Source organism: Astatotilapia calliptera, chromosome 16 (genome assembly GCF_964374335.1).
Source record: "Astatotilapia calliptera chromosome 16, fAstCal68.1, whole genome shotgun sequence".
NCBI classification, from domain to species: Eukaryota; Metazoa; Chordata; class Actinopteri; order Cichliformes; family Cichlidae; genus Astatotilapia; species Astatotilapia calliptera.
The window spans coordinates 22,882,742-22,896,734 of record NC_137437.1 but is presented as its reverse complement, the minus strand read 5'-3'; the positions used below and the strand labels follow the sequence as shown (position 1 = coordinate 22,896,734).

At 41.9% G+C, this 13,993-nt stretch overlaps 1 protein-coding gene across 9 annotated transcripts in view; it reads left to right on the top strand.

The window, feature by feature from the left end:
• Positions 1 to 13,993, top strand: part of fmnl2a (formin-like 2a) — a 53,478-nt gene continuing 39,485 nt past the window's right edge. For 8 of the 9 annotated variants that reach the window (XR_013902387.1, XM_026143708.2, XM_080290871.1 and 5 more), the window contains exon 1: positions 1 to 698. Coding sequence is in view for 8 of the 9 variants with exons in the window: in XM_026143708.2 (XP_025999493.1) it covers positions 585 to 698 (114 nt within the window). In the remaining variant the exon portion in view is untranslated. The remainder of the gene's footprint in view (positions 699 to 13,993) is intronic. The other variant, XM_080290870.1, reaches the window with a different exon arrangement.

Below are 13,993 nucleotides of genomic sequence, written 5' to 3'. Positions count from 1 at the left end.
ATTGTAAAAGAGGGATGAGAGTGTGCGCGCAGGCTGCGAGTGTGTCCAAGTGTGTGTGAGCGTGTGGACACCCCCTCCTCCTTAACTTGCTGGTCAGCAGTGGAGGGATTAGGAAAGCCGGACCCACTCACTCACTCATTCACTCAGTCACTACTAAGTAACAGATAGGGTTGCAGTAATCGTGAATCATGCTCGTCGTCATTACTACCGGCTGGGAGTGGAGCCGAAATTGTGCAAGATACGGATAACTGCATAGAAAAGGTCCGAGTGAGTAAGAGGAGTCACGTTTCCAGGTTTCTTCCCTTTGCCGTGAAAATGTTTCATCAGGGACTCCTCTGCCACCGCCGCTGCTTGCGCTCGGACCCGTCGCATTATGTTACTTCCCTCACATGTGCTTTATGTTGAAGAAGAAGAAGAAGTGATCTGGATAAACCTGCGAGGATCCTGCCAGGGCGACTGAGCAAAGCGAAGAGCGTGCGGATATTTCCCCTTTTTATCGCCGTGCAGAGTTTTTTTTTGTTTTGTTTTTTTCTCAAGTGGACTAAGAGGGGAAAAAGTTGGGGTTTCTGGTCAAAAGAGGAATCATGGGGAACGCAGGGAGCATGGACCACCACACTGATCTCAGGGGACACAACATGCCCCTGAAACTCCCCATGCCAGACGCAGGTGAACTGGAGGAGAGATTTGCAATCGTTTTGGTAAGAAAAAAGTCGTTTGCATCTGTCTTCTCTTTGTTCCCTCCATGCTCCGGTGCCCCGGGACGGGACAGCTGTGTGTGTAGGTTGGACCCTCTGTTTCTCGTCCTGCACGCCCCGATCCTCTCTTTGTTGCTCAGTTAAAAAAAAAAAAAAGTCATTCCAAACAGAAAAGTGTTTGTTTATTTGCACAAGATCTGCATCTGTTCCTCTGATATGACGTTTTTTGACCTTGACAAAACTTCTAAACTTTGTTGTGTGTTTTTTTTAAACCGTAATCAAAGTAGCGATGAAGTTGTAGCAGGACTGGGAATTTATTGATACCTTCTTTCTTTTTGATTCAACAAGTATCTGAGTCAGCTTTTACACTTTTTACCACATAGTCCTGAAATAGATCAGACACTACGTTTTGGCCCTATAAATAAATAAATTTAAAAAAAAAGATAAAATGTTAATATTGTAGCACTTCCACAAGTATATGCATGAGACACCTACACTGGTAACTTTATGAGTCCAGACACAAGCTCCCCATTGAAGCTTTAAGTGCCTGGCATGTCAGGTCCTTTGAAACATCTGTCACATCATAGGCAGGCAGTGGATCTGTCAACAGTTACCTTACCTGGGCACCAACATAAAGAGTCCTCCATGCAAAACAGTTCTAAACAGTTGATCAAGATACTGACTGTGTTGCAGGGATTCACAAAAGGTTTGTATATAATAGGTTTTGATTGGCCAGATGTGTTGCTCATTTCTTGGTGTACTGGTGTACTAAAGTGTTATTTACCATCTTCTTGGACAATTTTATTTATTTAAGCCATCACAGAGTAACACATGACTTTCTGCTCTCCAGCTTTGTGCCCCAGTCAGTGAATCAAAACCTGCACAGAGGAACAGTGAGGTGAAATTTGAGAGCCGGCAAAATGTGGGTCAAACGTGATTGTCGCCTGGCCTCGCGCCCTCATACACATTAACTGCTTTAGGAGAAGGAATTTGACTTGAGCAAGCCGGTTCTTATCACTGCATCGTCGTGCACTCGTCACGGAGACGAGGAGAAGGTTTTTCATTTCGAGCTTGTCTTTTTTTTTTTTCAACTCGCTACAGAGCATTTTTGTTATGTTAGTGGTGGCGGGGCAGATCGTTTAGCCTGTAAGCACATCACAAAAAAGCAGTTTAGGTGGAAGTCAATTCGCTGTGCTGTGTTGGGGTGTGATTGCTGCTTGTCAGACACTGGTGAATCCCTTTCTGTCCTGGAGGCAGCACGGAGAGAGAGGTTTGACGTCACACTGCCGAGGGATTTAGGCCCTTTTCTTAATCACATCTGCTACTAGAACCACCTACTTCCTACATTTTACAAGCATTAGGAATTCCCCTCTCAAATGAGAAATAGCAAAACAGTTGGGATCTAGAAAATTTAGTTTGTTGATTATAAAACTCATCATTATTACGCTTCCCAGGATACAAACCCCCGCCCTAATCAAACTATTTAAGTCTAAAATTTCTTAGGATGGCTATCTGAAACGCCCGTCCTCATACCATGTCAGGAACTCCCCCGCTGACTCCCCTCCTCTTCCTTGCTGCCAGCATGATGCCTCATCTCTTGGTGGGATGGAAGCCCTCCAGCATTAAAAGAACTTAGTGCTATAATCACAGCATTTAGTGTTAGTTACTGCCGTTTAAACCCTAATGTGTCTCAGCTGTGGCTCATGGCAGTTGGCACTATCAAGTGGCACTACGTGACTCTGATCACCTCACTTCAGTTTGAGTGGCAAACGATTAGGATGATTCCCCTCGCTCTGCTTTGTGTCCTGACATAACAGAGGCCTTCAGAGCTGATCAAGATTTAAGTGGGCCATTTAGCCCCTTGTTAGTCACCCATAAAGTTTTATCGATCTGATTGGCTGGTTTCCCCTTATCAGTTATGTAAACTATAACTAAATGACTGCTTTTGGACATGATGATATTAGTCTTCTTGTTGCATATTGACACCAGATTGGTCAAATAATAGCTGCAGGACTGTTTACTTGCCACTTTTAATAGATTTGATCAACAGGCAAGCTTTGGATCACAGCAGGGAACCATTTGGATTAAAGGCTTGCACAGTATGTAACCACATTCAAGTTGTCCACAGCTTTGTATTTGTTTTTTTCTTTTTAATCGAGGACATATAGTTCTTTGCAATAGTCTTGAGTTGCCCCTCATTTCATGATATTTTGTCAGGAAAATGGGAAATAGACAGTGATTTATTAAAGTGTGCAAACATGAAAGATTAAAAACAAAACATATAAGGCAAAAACAGAGTTTGTACTATTCTAATGAGGTTGACCATCACTTGTTGTAATTTCTTTATGTATTAGTCTTCAGGATTAGTTCTCCAGGCTTCTTGAAGGACATTCAAAGCTCTTCTTTGGATGCTGGTTGCCTTTCCTCATTGTCTCTGTCACTGCTTCAATAATGCTGAGGTGTTGGCTCTGAGGAGGTCAATCCACGACTGATACTGCTCCATCATTTATTTTTTTTCTATCCATTGTTCTGAGCTCCTCCGTACACATGATGACACTTTGATCCAAAGATTACAAATTTTGATTCATCACTAAATAAGACCTGTTGCCACCGATTCTTAGTCCAGTTCTAGTGTAATTTTTCATAACTCAGCCTTTGCTCTGTTTTTTCTTCCTTATGAGTATCTGCGTTAAAACCACCCTTTCATGTGTTATCGTTGGCATTTTTCATGAATTCAATTAAAGAAATGAGGACATATGCTTTTGCAACAGACCGAGTAAAATAGCAGTTAATGCCCAGAGAAAAACTTTCAGCAAGCGTGGAGAACTGTTGCTCAAGAGCACTTAAAAATTACATGAAAGTCTAGAGCCTTGGAAGCAAAATATAAAGAGAAATGAAGGGTGACAAGAGTTTTGCACAGAACTACACTCTATTAAAATTTGCACGGTGTGTGATGTGAAAAGCTTTTCAAATATGAACTCGTGACTCAAATCATCTGAGCAGACTGCATCTGTGTGTAACCACACATGTAAAATTAACCTAGTTTCTACAGTAAAGATTTTGTGTAGCTGCACAAGTAATGTTGACTTGTGTTGTACAGGAACTGGTGTCACGGTGTTCTGTTAAACTACCCACTGAATGCTAGAAGATCCAGGAAGTCCAGGATCTTGGCACAGTCCACAAGATGAGTTAATGTGTCAATGCCATTAAATGGTCCTTCACTGGAGATTGTTTTAGCAAAAATGTTTCCAAGGTCAAGAATAAACTGTTAAGATCAATGCAAAATTCAGTGTTGTTAAAGTTTATCACCATATTATGTCTGTAGTTAATGATTTGTCCCCACTTCTTGGCCGTTGTAATATCTTGTTGTTGTTTTTTTGTACTTATCGCATTTATCTCATTAAAATAGTTGAACGTTTGTATTTAAGACCCAAAGAAATAATAGAAACTATAACCTTTGCCTGTGCTCAGTGAGCTAACCCTAACTTATACTGATGTAGTTTTAACTGCCTTCAGCTCCTTCAAAGCTGTAGTAAGTTAAATTTCAACCCACCTTCCTTAGATATGGTTGTTTGCTCTCACTGTGTGTGATTGTCATACAAGTGGCTTGCCTCTGGTGGAGTCTGCAGTTTCTACCAAATGAAAAGCTCCCAGTGAAGTGGCTCATTAGGCCAAGAACTGATCTCTGAAACAGACTTGAGCTAATAGTAATCTGAGGCCTCTGCTGTGATCGGACTGCCTGATTCACATGCAGCCTTGGCCTTCAGTCAGAAGGAGATTAAACCCAAATAATCTTTGTTTAGACGGCGCAGATTGTCATAGAGACATAAATAGGAATTTGTTTGTATGCCAAGGCTCTCTGCTTTCTATGACTCCTCATTGTTGCTGGTTCTTTTAAAGCATCTTTGCTCGCTTGTTGTCGTAGTATTGGTAACATAAGTCAACCACAGATGAGTTCCACATGATCATGAGTGAGCCCTCTTGATGTCTAATCTGCACGGCACAGTTCTGTCATGTCAGTGTGCTGCTGATCAGTTAACCATGCACTTGCCAGATCCAGACAAAATTTCTGAACGGCATTTTTAACATGTTTCTTGGCTTATAAGTGCACAATAGCTGAAAGCACGTGAAATGATTACAGTCGGTCTTTGGGAGTCACATGTACAGTATTAGTCAGTCTATATGCTTCACACTGAACCAAAGGAAAATGACTCTGTAACAGGAATGCAGCCAAGGCCTCATGTCTGCTCTTCTGCCTCAGCTAACCACAGAGTTGACAATCAAATTAGATTGCACCCACATCCAGGAGACCGTCGAGTTGAATCTCTGAGTATCGTGCCTGCTGTCATGGAGACAGAGAAGTTCAGAGTCATTACTTGTTTAAATGCCATATGGGGGGGACTGTAGCTTGGATGCTGTTGTTGCTCTTCTCAGTAGTCTGCCCAGATTACGTCTAAGCTGCTTTGTTTAAAGGCTGCGACGCACCACAATCTGCTGTTATTTCTGCTGTGAGGTACCGCATCTGAAATCCACTCCAGCAGATTAATCACAAGAGTAGCCCTCATGTTTAAATGAAGTCTAATCTGTCACATCGGCAGGTCCAGAGTGGGTTTTTACCTGGAAAACGCTTTCTGGTACTTCCCAGGGTAAGGTGTATCCAAAGTGCATTGGTGGTAATATGCAAATTGGCTTTTTGTTAGAATGTCATTCAAATGTGCGAAGACACTGAGCCCTGCATCTCACACAGTGCTACATGAAACCCAGGAAGTGACTAAGCTAAACCTCTTAGGTTTTTCCACGTTGACTCTTCTTCATTAATAAAATAGAACAGTGGGTTTTGTCTGTGGTGCAGAGGATGAGCAGTGGCTGAATCCCGTGCGTCAGGACCACCAGACAGAGCTGCTCTTTATTCTGTGTGAAGCCCAAGACGGAGCCTGGCACTGGACCCAGAGCCGGCAGGCCACGAGAGGCCTCCACACATACCCGTTTCTATGCGTGTGTGTGTTTGTATCGGTTTCTGCTGTGCTGGATCCCCAGGATACTCACCCACCAATTAGCCAGAACAGCACTGAGGATGTTATGCTCAGGGAGCAATGAAATCCTGCAACCAACGCTCTGGCCTGTGAAATCTCAGAGGGGATGTGAGGTACTGCGGTGTGAAGCGATAATGTGCTGCTCAAGATCCCAAAGCATAGCCTGGAGGCATCTTGCCTGGCTGGCAGAGGCTCAGCTGATTATGTGAGAAAAAGTCTCTCAGCTGTGTGCAGTCACCACCCAGTTGAGTACTACTTAGGGTCCAATCAGTATCGTTGGTCTAACTTCAGTTTTGACATGTGCACATTCGGGGGTTCGGTTTTCTACTCCACTATGTGGGTGGCACATAAACCCAAAGGAAATCATTGACTCTAGAATAATCTTTAAACCTGTCAGCTGGACTTTGTTTTGATTTTACTTTGCTTTTGTTTACCTGCTGAATGAAGTTTCAGTTGCGTGGTTGTGGACTAATAAAGCAGCCGAACACTTTGTTTGGCATCAATGAAATGTTGAATGCCAGCTAGCAACTGTGTTAAGAGGAAAAGAAAATGTCCCTGGGAGTTTTGACATCAGCCTGGAGTCATTGTTTAGACTTGGCCATCCATAGTTATATTTGGTGTAATTCTTCCTGCAGGTGTATGATGATGGAGTCTTAAAAAGACCAGTCTGATCCTTTCATGTGGGTAACAGTCCATTGCCAGGACCAGTCCAAAATTCACACAAAAGAGCAACAGAGTTGCAGCTCTTTTGAGAAGTGCATTATGGTCAGGATCTGTCCAGGCTCCAAGGTGGCAGCTGCACTAGAAAGACATTCTGCTTGGTCTGTCAAAGTTCTGCATAAGAGTGGGTGTTTTGTTGTGACCTCTTAAGAATTAGTTAATGTTAATTATGTTGAGTTTTATCTAAAACCTCCAGCAAATTCATCAGTTATTAGTGTCATTATGACAAGGATACACTTTATCCTCTGGGATTGACACTTGTCAATCCTGGGCCTTGAGCTTAATTTTTGTCCTCAGTTGTGATGTGATGTAACACTTTGTCTCAAAAGTTAGCTTTAACATTCTTTTTCAGGCTTTTATTTTAGTACGTTTTTATTATTTTATTCTTTGTGAGACATAAGCTGCTTTTGAAATGGCCACAGTAAAAAAGGCAGGTTCTGTCGGGTAGCAACTTGCCAGAATTAACATCTGCGGAGCAGAATGGGAGGTGCTGTTGAATTTGAATGGACTCCATTAGACCTGAAGACAATGTGGCAGTCTGCTGTTTCAGGTTTTATTGGACAGAAGATTTGCCTTTTACTCTAGACTCTTTACAAGTAGCTACAGAGAAGCACCAGCCTATCCGGGGTTATGATTTGGATTCAGTACCAACTCAAGCGCTTCCAGTAAATCTCAAAAACAGAGATAGGAAATTGGCAAGACATCAGTTTTGTTTCTTTCCTACAGTAGAAGCTTCAGATTGCTTTTTCGTTAAAAAAAAACACGTTACCAACAAATGGTAAATAATTTTATGCACCTATAAAATAAATCTATAATATATAATAATAGATTGAATCCTTCAAATTCAGGTGAGCAGGCAATTTTCCTCTCCTATGAAAATCTTGTATTAAGATGCTCACCATGGGACAGTTGAACAGGTTTGAATAATACCTGTGATCACTGACGCTGGTGTTCAGATGTTTCAGCTTTGAACAGTTTGATCCACACTGTTAAGTCTGCAGGCACCGTGTCCGTGTGCTCGACAGGGATGCCACTTGCAGCCCTTTTTTTATACCATAAAAGCAGCTCTGTGCTCAGTAATCATGTGGTTTCAAGCTCCCATGCAAAAGTGTACTTTTGTGGCGGGCACCTGCTGTTCAGAGTGCCTCTATCGTCTCGTTAGAAAAAGTGAGTGTACGGCTCTTTGGCGTTTGAGGGATGCCGGTTTAGACAGGGTGGGATTGGAGGGTCAAAATTTACAGGTGTGTTTGGGGGGTTTTTTGTGGGGGAGGTAATCATGATTCTGTCAGAAATGTTTGCACGCCTTCCAGAAGTGTCACAGAGCAGGAAAGTAATGTTTTAGCTGCAGTGCCACATAAAGGCGTTGAAACTGCAAACTAGGGGACAGTAATTCTTTCGAAGCAACGGTAAAGCTTCCTGGTTTTCCAGTGAAAATAAAGCGAAAGCACTCAGCTCTCAGGTTACGTCATGCCTGCCATCAGTGCGTGCGGGTGACATCATGGAAGCCATTTCAAAGGCTTTTTATTTTATCACTTTTTCTTGTGAAGTTTGTATGTAATCAGTTTCGTTATTGCATTTAACCTTTGAATTCCACTCTTGTGACTAATGAATAAGTGTGTATAACAGGATAAAAAACAACCCCCACCCACCCAAATGCACACATAAAACAGGATGCTGAATACTTTTACTTTATTACAGATCTAAATGCGACACAGTGACACAAATGTGGCCATCATTGTCACAGCTTACAGTTAGGCACTAAGCTGGTTGTATTTGTCAGGCTTGTGTTAATAAAGGACAAATTAAATGCTATTATTGAGCAGTAGTATTAAATCATCCGGCTTCTTTTTCATTTCATTGAAGATTTCCTGCCACAGGAGGAAGATTTAAAAGGTTCTTTTAAATATTATAATCCATGTAAACTAATTTTTCTCATCATTTTTAACTCAGCCGAGCCATTTTTTATTAACTGTTTTGAACAAACAACATTTCGGGTTCATATTCGCTCTGGAACGTGGACTCCACCTCAGTCCAGTCACTTTCGCAACCTCACAACATCTGGTCTGGCCAGAGTGCCTCTGTGTTCATGTATCACTTGTTTTATTTGGATAGCTTCCTGCTGTTCCACACCACCTCCATGATGTTTCCGGAATTTGGATAGCATCCAGCACTCAAGCCACAGTTTTTTTCCTTTCTTTTTAATCCACAACTTAAACATATTTTTGCAATATTTTGTGTATTTTACCCACAAAGTGTTATATATATTTTTTTCTGTGTCATGCTTTAAAATTGAACAAAGCTGTTGGGCTCCGATTTCAACATCGATCATTTGACTTCTTCTGCGTTTCGCTGCATTTGTGGCGAGGCTTGCTGAAGGCACTTTGATGGCATTGTGAGCAGCGTGGATAAAATGAGAATAGCGAGTACCCACTCTTGTTAGAGAGTGTGAAGCTGACAGATGGTCTGCTAAGTCCAGTATGTCATGTTATCGGTGAGCGCAGTGAGGTAAATGGATGAAATGTCGTTGGAATGTGTAAAACGAGAGGCAAAAACATTTGACTCACCGAGTGGTCAAGAGGCATTCTAGTGAACAGCTTCACAAACACAAACGCTACTGTCAGGTCAGGGGGGTCCTGGGGATTACAAAGCTAATCTGAGGACAGACAGGGGACACCTGTGCCCCCAAAGAACGCCAGGGATTACAGATCCACGCTGTGCTAATGAGTGGAGGACAGCTCGGTTTGGACAGCACACGCCTCGGGGCTGTGCAGCTCCTTTCTCCTTTAAGTAGGCTCTTATCTCTGACACTCCATTATGAATATGACAGATTTCGATTCTGCCTGAGCTGCGGGGCTCCTCCGCTCCCCTGAAGGTTAACGTGAAAAGCAAGAAGTGAAGTGAATCATTTATTATGCAGTTTTGCCGTCACATATTAATACTCATAGGGATGGTGTTTTACAACTCACACTAGCCTGAAGCGCAGCATTAACCTCAATATAAATTTGTAAATGCCTCAGAAACAAAACACCCCAGCATTTGATGAAGCAAGCATTGGGAGAGACCAGTACAGCATCCAGTCATTTCCGTAGCGTTGAGCAATTTGAGGATTATTGCTCTGACTAGTTTTTAATAACTGATGCAATGTGAGGTTTTCTTGTTGTGGCACGCAGCGTGGCATCAGTCTGCTCATTTAAAAAGACAAGTGAGACGTTTTAGCGAAAAGCAATTGATTAGAGGTCGGAACGTGGCTTTGAATGATGCAAATTGGTTGTTTACAGCAGAAAGACGGGTCTTCTATTAAGGTCATTAGTTTCATTAATGCTGACAAAACAGTTATGCCGCATCTGTTGGTTTGAACACAGAGATTAAGTTCTTCTGGATTGTGGTGCGTTAGCAGGGAGAAGGTAGACGCAGAGGAAGAAAGAGGGGAGCGTGGGTTTGCTACCAACTCATGGCAACCCAAATCCTCAAGGAGAAACCAATCACTGCGCTGAAAGATATCTGAGAGGAGAGCTGGTGACAGTGAGGTGATGTACGGCACACTTTTGTCAGGTTCTGTCTCATGTTACTGTGTAGTAAACACAAGTAAACGCAGTGGAGCATGTTCTGAAAGTGGATGTTTTCTTTAATAGGTGGTCTACCAGGGTTTCTTGATTTTCCTAGTTGGATCGAGCTCTTTTGTTTGCATTCGCTCAAGCCAAAATTGCTTGGTATGTGAGATCACAGCAGGCAGCATGTGGAGTGATGATGTGAACATGTGGTTGTGGATTCTATCTGATGTAAAATTGGTGCTTTATCATTTTTTTTGTTGGCTGTCACAGAAAATTCAAGTGCTTCTCCTTAATCCCAGATCTATGTTTCAACTGCAGTTACCATCAAAGACGTTATGAAGTTTATAACTATTTTTATGTATACTTCACAGTATATGTTTTACTCCTAGTTTGTTCTGTGACACATTTGAAGACCTGCAGGGTGTTTTAAGAAAATGGAAATAAAAATGTGTGTTTTGTTTGTGTGTGTGTATGTTTGCACACCTAAAGGTGCAAAACACTACATTTTAGACACGTTCCAAAGCAAGTAGTTAGTTAGCCAGTTGTGTCAATATAGTTTAGATCTTGTAGAAGCATTACTGACTGAAGCAGGTCCTTCATGTGGGCTGTGTGTTTGCTTTTCTAGCCAGCTGTGCTGTGAAGGCTGTGCCTGAGCAGACCTCCTGGTAGGTAGTGGTGGTTGGTGGGCTTTGAGCCAGCAGTCTATTTTTACTTCTTTTATGACTTAAGCTGGATAATGATAGGATACGTGGGCTCTAATAAGTTCTGATGTGAGTTAAACATTGGCATAAAGTTATTAGTAGCAACTGTTAAAGTTGAGCTACACTAAAATTGGCCCCCTGTATCTGAGTAAATATGGCATAGTTTAGCACGACATACTGGCTCGTTGTCTCCACAGTACTGACAGTTATTAATGACCTGGATTCATGTTCAGGCTACAGCTTTGTTTCTAAAGGAACTCACTCAGTAACTGTACAGATGTGGGACAGCTGCTTTGGAGATGAAATGTGACTTTGGCAGCATGAAGGGAGGCTGGAGAGCATTGAAACCCCACATTTCACTGAGAGGGGATGGTCATCTAGCACAGTGAATTACACTTTTTTTTTTTCTCCCTCTTGTCGCTTGCGTTTTGTTGCCGTCTGGAGGGAGTCTCCGATGCTTTGTCAGGGTCTCCCAACAGGATTGTCTTGTTGACTAAATCCCTTTCATTGTGCTTTTTTAGGATTTAAACTTCCTTGCAGCTGCACTGGTTGCACGCATCTGCTTTACCAATACTTAAAATGGCTTTGCCACCATTTTATATCAGATTATTATTAATTTTCAGCATGAATGAGTGCATCCTTTTAGCGTGTTTGCCTGTGTCTCAAATTTCTGTTATGCTTTACTGTTTTACTAACCAGTTAAATTTAGGTGCGTATTCGTCAGGGTGGTCTGCCATCAGGTGTTGGTTAAAAGCTGCCCAGCCCTCCTCAGCTGCACCCCATTAATAACACAGTTGCACAGATACCAGTGTGGTTGTAGACATGGGGTAACCCAGTGAGCTGAGTGCTTGTCACAGCTCATTAGCAGTGGGATGAAATGAAGGCTGGTAGAAGTGGTCTTTTGCTTTAGTTGGAGCCTCACCAAGCAGTTCAGTGCACCCACAGCGACTCAGCAAACCACCCAAGCCACACAAGCACCCAGGCCAAAGGTACTCTTAATTCCAAACAAAACACGGTAGACGTTTAGAAGTAAAAGTCTACCCTCCTTCAGGTTTCTCTCTCCAAAATGTAAAAGCACTTCTGTGTGTAACATAGTAAACCCGCTGGTGGTTTTCTGTCACTTAATGTGACCGTCCGCTCAGGCGTCAGATTGTATTTTAATGTGTTCAGGGAAGACGAATGGATACAAAGCCTAGTCATCTGGTCAGCAGCCAGAATGAGTCAATAGAACCCTTATGACTCCCAATTCCCTGCAGTCAGCACAGCAGCGATCATTCGACTCAAAGCTTCGGCAGAATACTAATTCAATTTCCTTTAGTTAAATATCTACAGGCTACAACCTGAGTTTTTACCATATCCATTAGCCACCCCTATTTTTTTTACTATTTTGCCATGAAAATGAGAAAGGGGTGAACAATTTATATAAGAGTGTATAACAGTATATAAGAGAAAATAGTTTGTGCAATTCTAGCAAGTTTGAAAGTCAATATCTAGTATGACCACATTTATTCTTCAACACTGCCTGAACTATCTTACACAAGCTTTCTTGTAATTTATTTAAGTCATCTTCAGGAATAGTTCTCCAGGCTTCTTAAAAGACATTCAGAGCTTTGGATGTTGGCTGCCTTTCGTTCCATTTGTCACCAAGATGATTACAGGTTGTTTCAGTAATGTTGAGGTCCATGGTTTGGGGAGGCCAATCCACGGCTGATAGTGTTTGACTCCGTGTTTGTTCTATCCATGCGGGGTTTCACTGCACTGACACTGTTTGGGATCAATGTTAGGCTGACAAATCAAAAGCTTTCCAGATGATGATACTTGGTGGATCAGACTCTGAGGATACTTTTCTATGTTCATATTTCCATCAGTTTTCAGAAGATCCCCAACACTGCTGGCTGAAGTCTGTCTTCTAGGAGGCAAAACAAAAAAAAAAAAATAGGTGGTGCAAGTAGGGCTGTTGTTTCATTTTACGCTATTGTTTGTTTCGTGGTGTCGCAAAATAAACTCTTTACGGCAATGTTTTTTCATCGTTTTGATGGTCACTGTAGTGGCTATATTCATTTCTTAAAGTTCTCTCTTTCTCTTATATTTTATATAACCACACTACAGACGGACAAGCCCTGTTTTTAAGCGTTGTGGTTAGCAACAACGACGGTAACACCATCGCGTGTTCCACATAAACCTTTCACAATAAAGCTCAAGATCCTGTTGAGACTTTTCAAAATAAACCGAATCACGTGAAAGAGCAGATTATTTACGGATGAGAAGTAAAAAAGAGCCGCCGGGTGCTAATAAATAAACCTTAGACTCAAACGTTAGAACAAGGAAAAGTAGAAGCTGAGTGCGGTACCCGCTCTGATAGATGATGCAGCCCAACCAGTGTGGATGGGAAAAACAACCTCAACTCTAATGGTTATGTTTTCTAATTTTTTCCCCTGCTCTTTGCTGAATGGCTCTCTCTCACACAGCTGTATTGTGCATCTGTATTATTGTGTATTCTCTATGACCGAAAGCTGCAGAAACACTCAGTTTAGCTATACACCTCTATGCTATTTTTGTGCTCTTAATGTGTTTCTGTTTTATTTCTATAAGAATAGCTGGTTAACCAGTATCCAGCTGGGTCGCACTTGTGTTTCCATGTTCTTTGCGCAGCATACTGGGAGCGCTAGATAATTGTTTGTAGCCTTTCTAAATCCACACGAGGGTGTGGTGAATAATGCTGGAAAGTGCAACATTTTGGACAGCTGCAGAGGTGTTCGTACATGAAGCAGATGTCGATAAAGTAAAACCGGATAAAGAGAAAGAGTTGTGCAAGAGTTGTGTTTTTTTGCACGATCTAAGCTTATTTTCAGTCTTAATGTGTTCGCCAACACATGGGTCACATTAGGTGTGACTGAACAACAGGCTCTTCACAGGAAATCACTTGCTTAACCTCATCAAAGAGGAACAGCTTTAAAAAAAGTTTCAAAGCAAAATACTGAAAGATGTTCAGAGCATCCACCTTTACTTCAGACTCACTTCTGTACTTACGCCTTCGTTTCTTGCCCTGGGATAACTGGCTGAAGAGTCATAGCAGTAACTTAGAAAGCAGGGTTAGATGTTTACCTGTCCTGCCTCAGCAGATTTCTGTATCTGGCAAGACAGATAAACCATCAGCTGTTTGGTTAGTGGAAGACTTGATATTTTATTTGTAGACTGATGGCAAAAATCTTGTAAGGAATGTAAAAAAAATTCTACTTAGCAACAGGCTCAAACTAACACACACACACACACACACACACACACACACACAC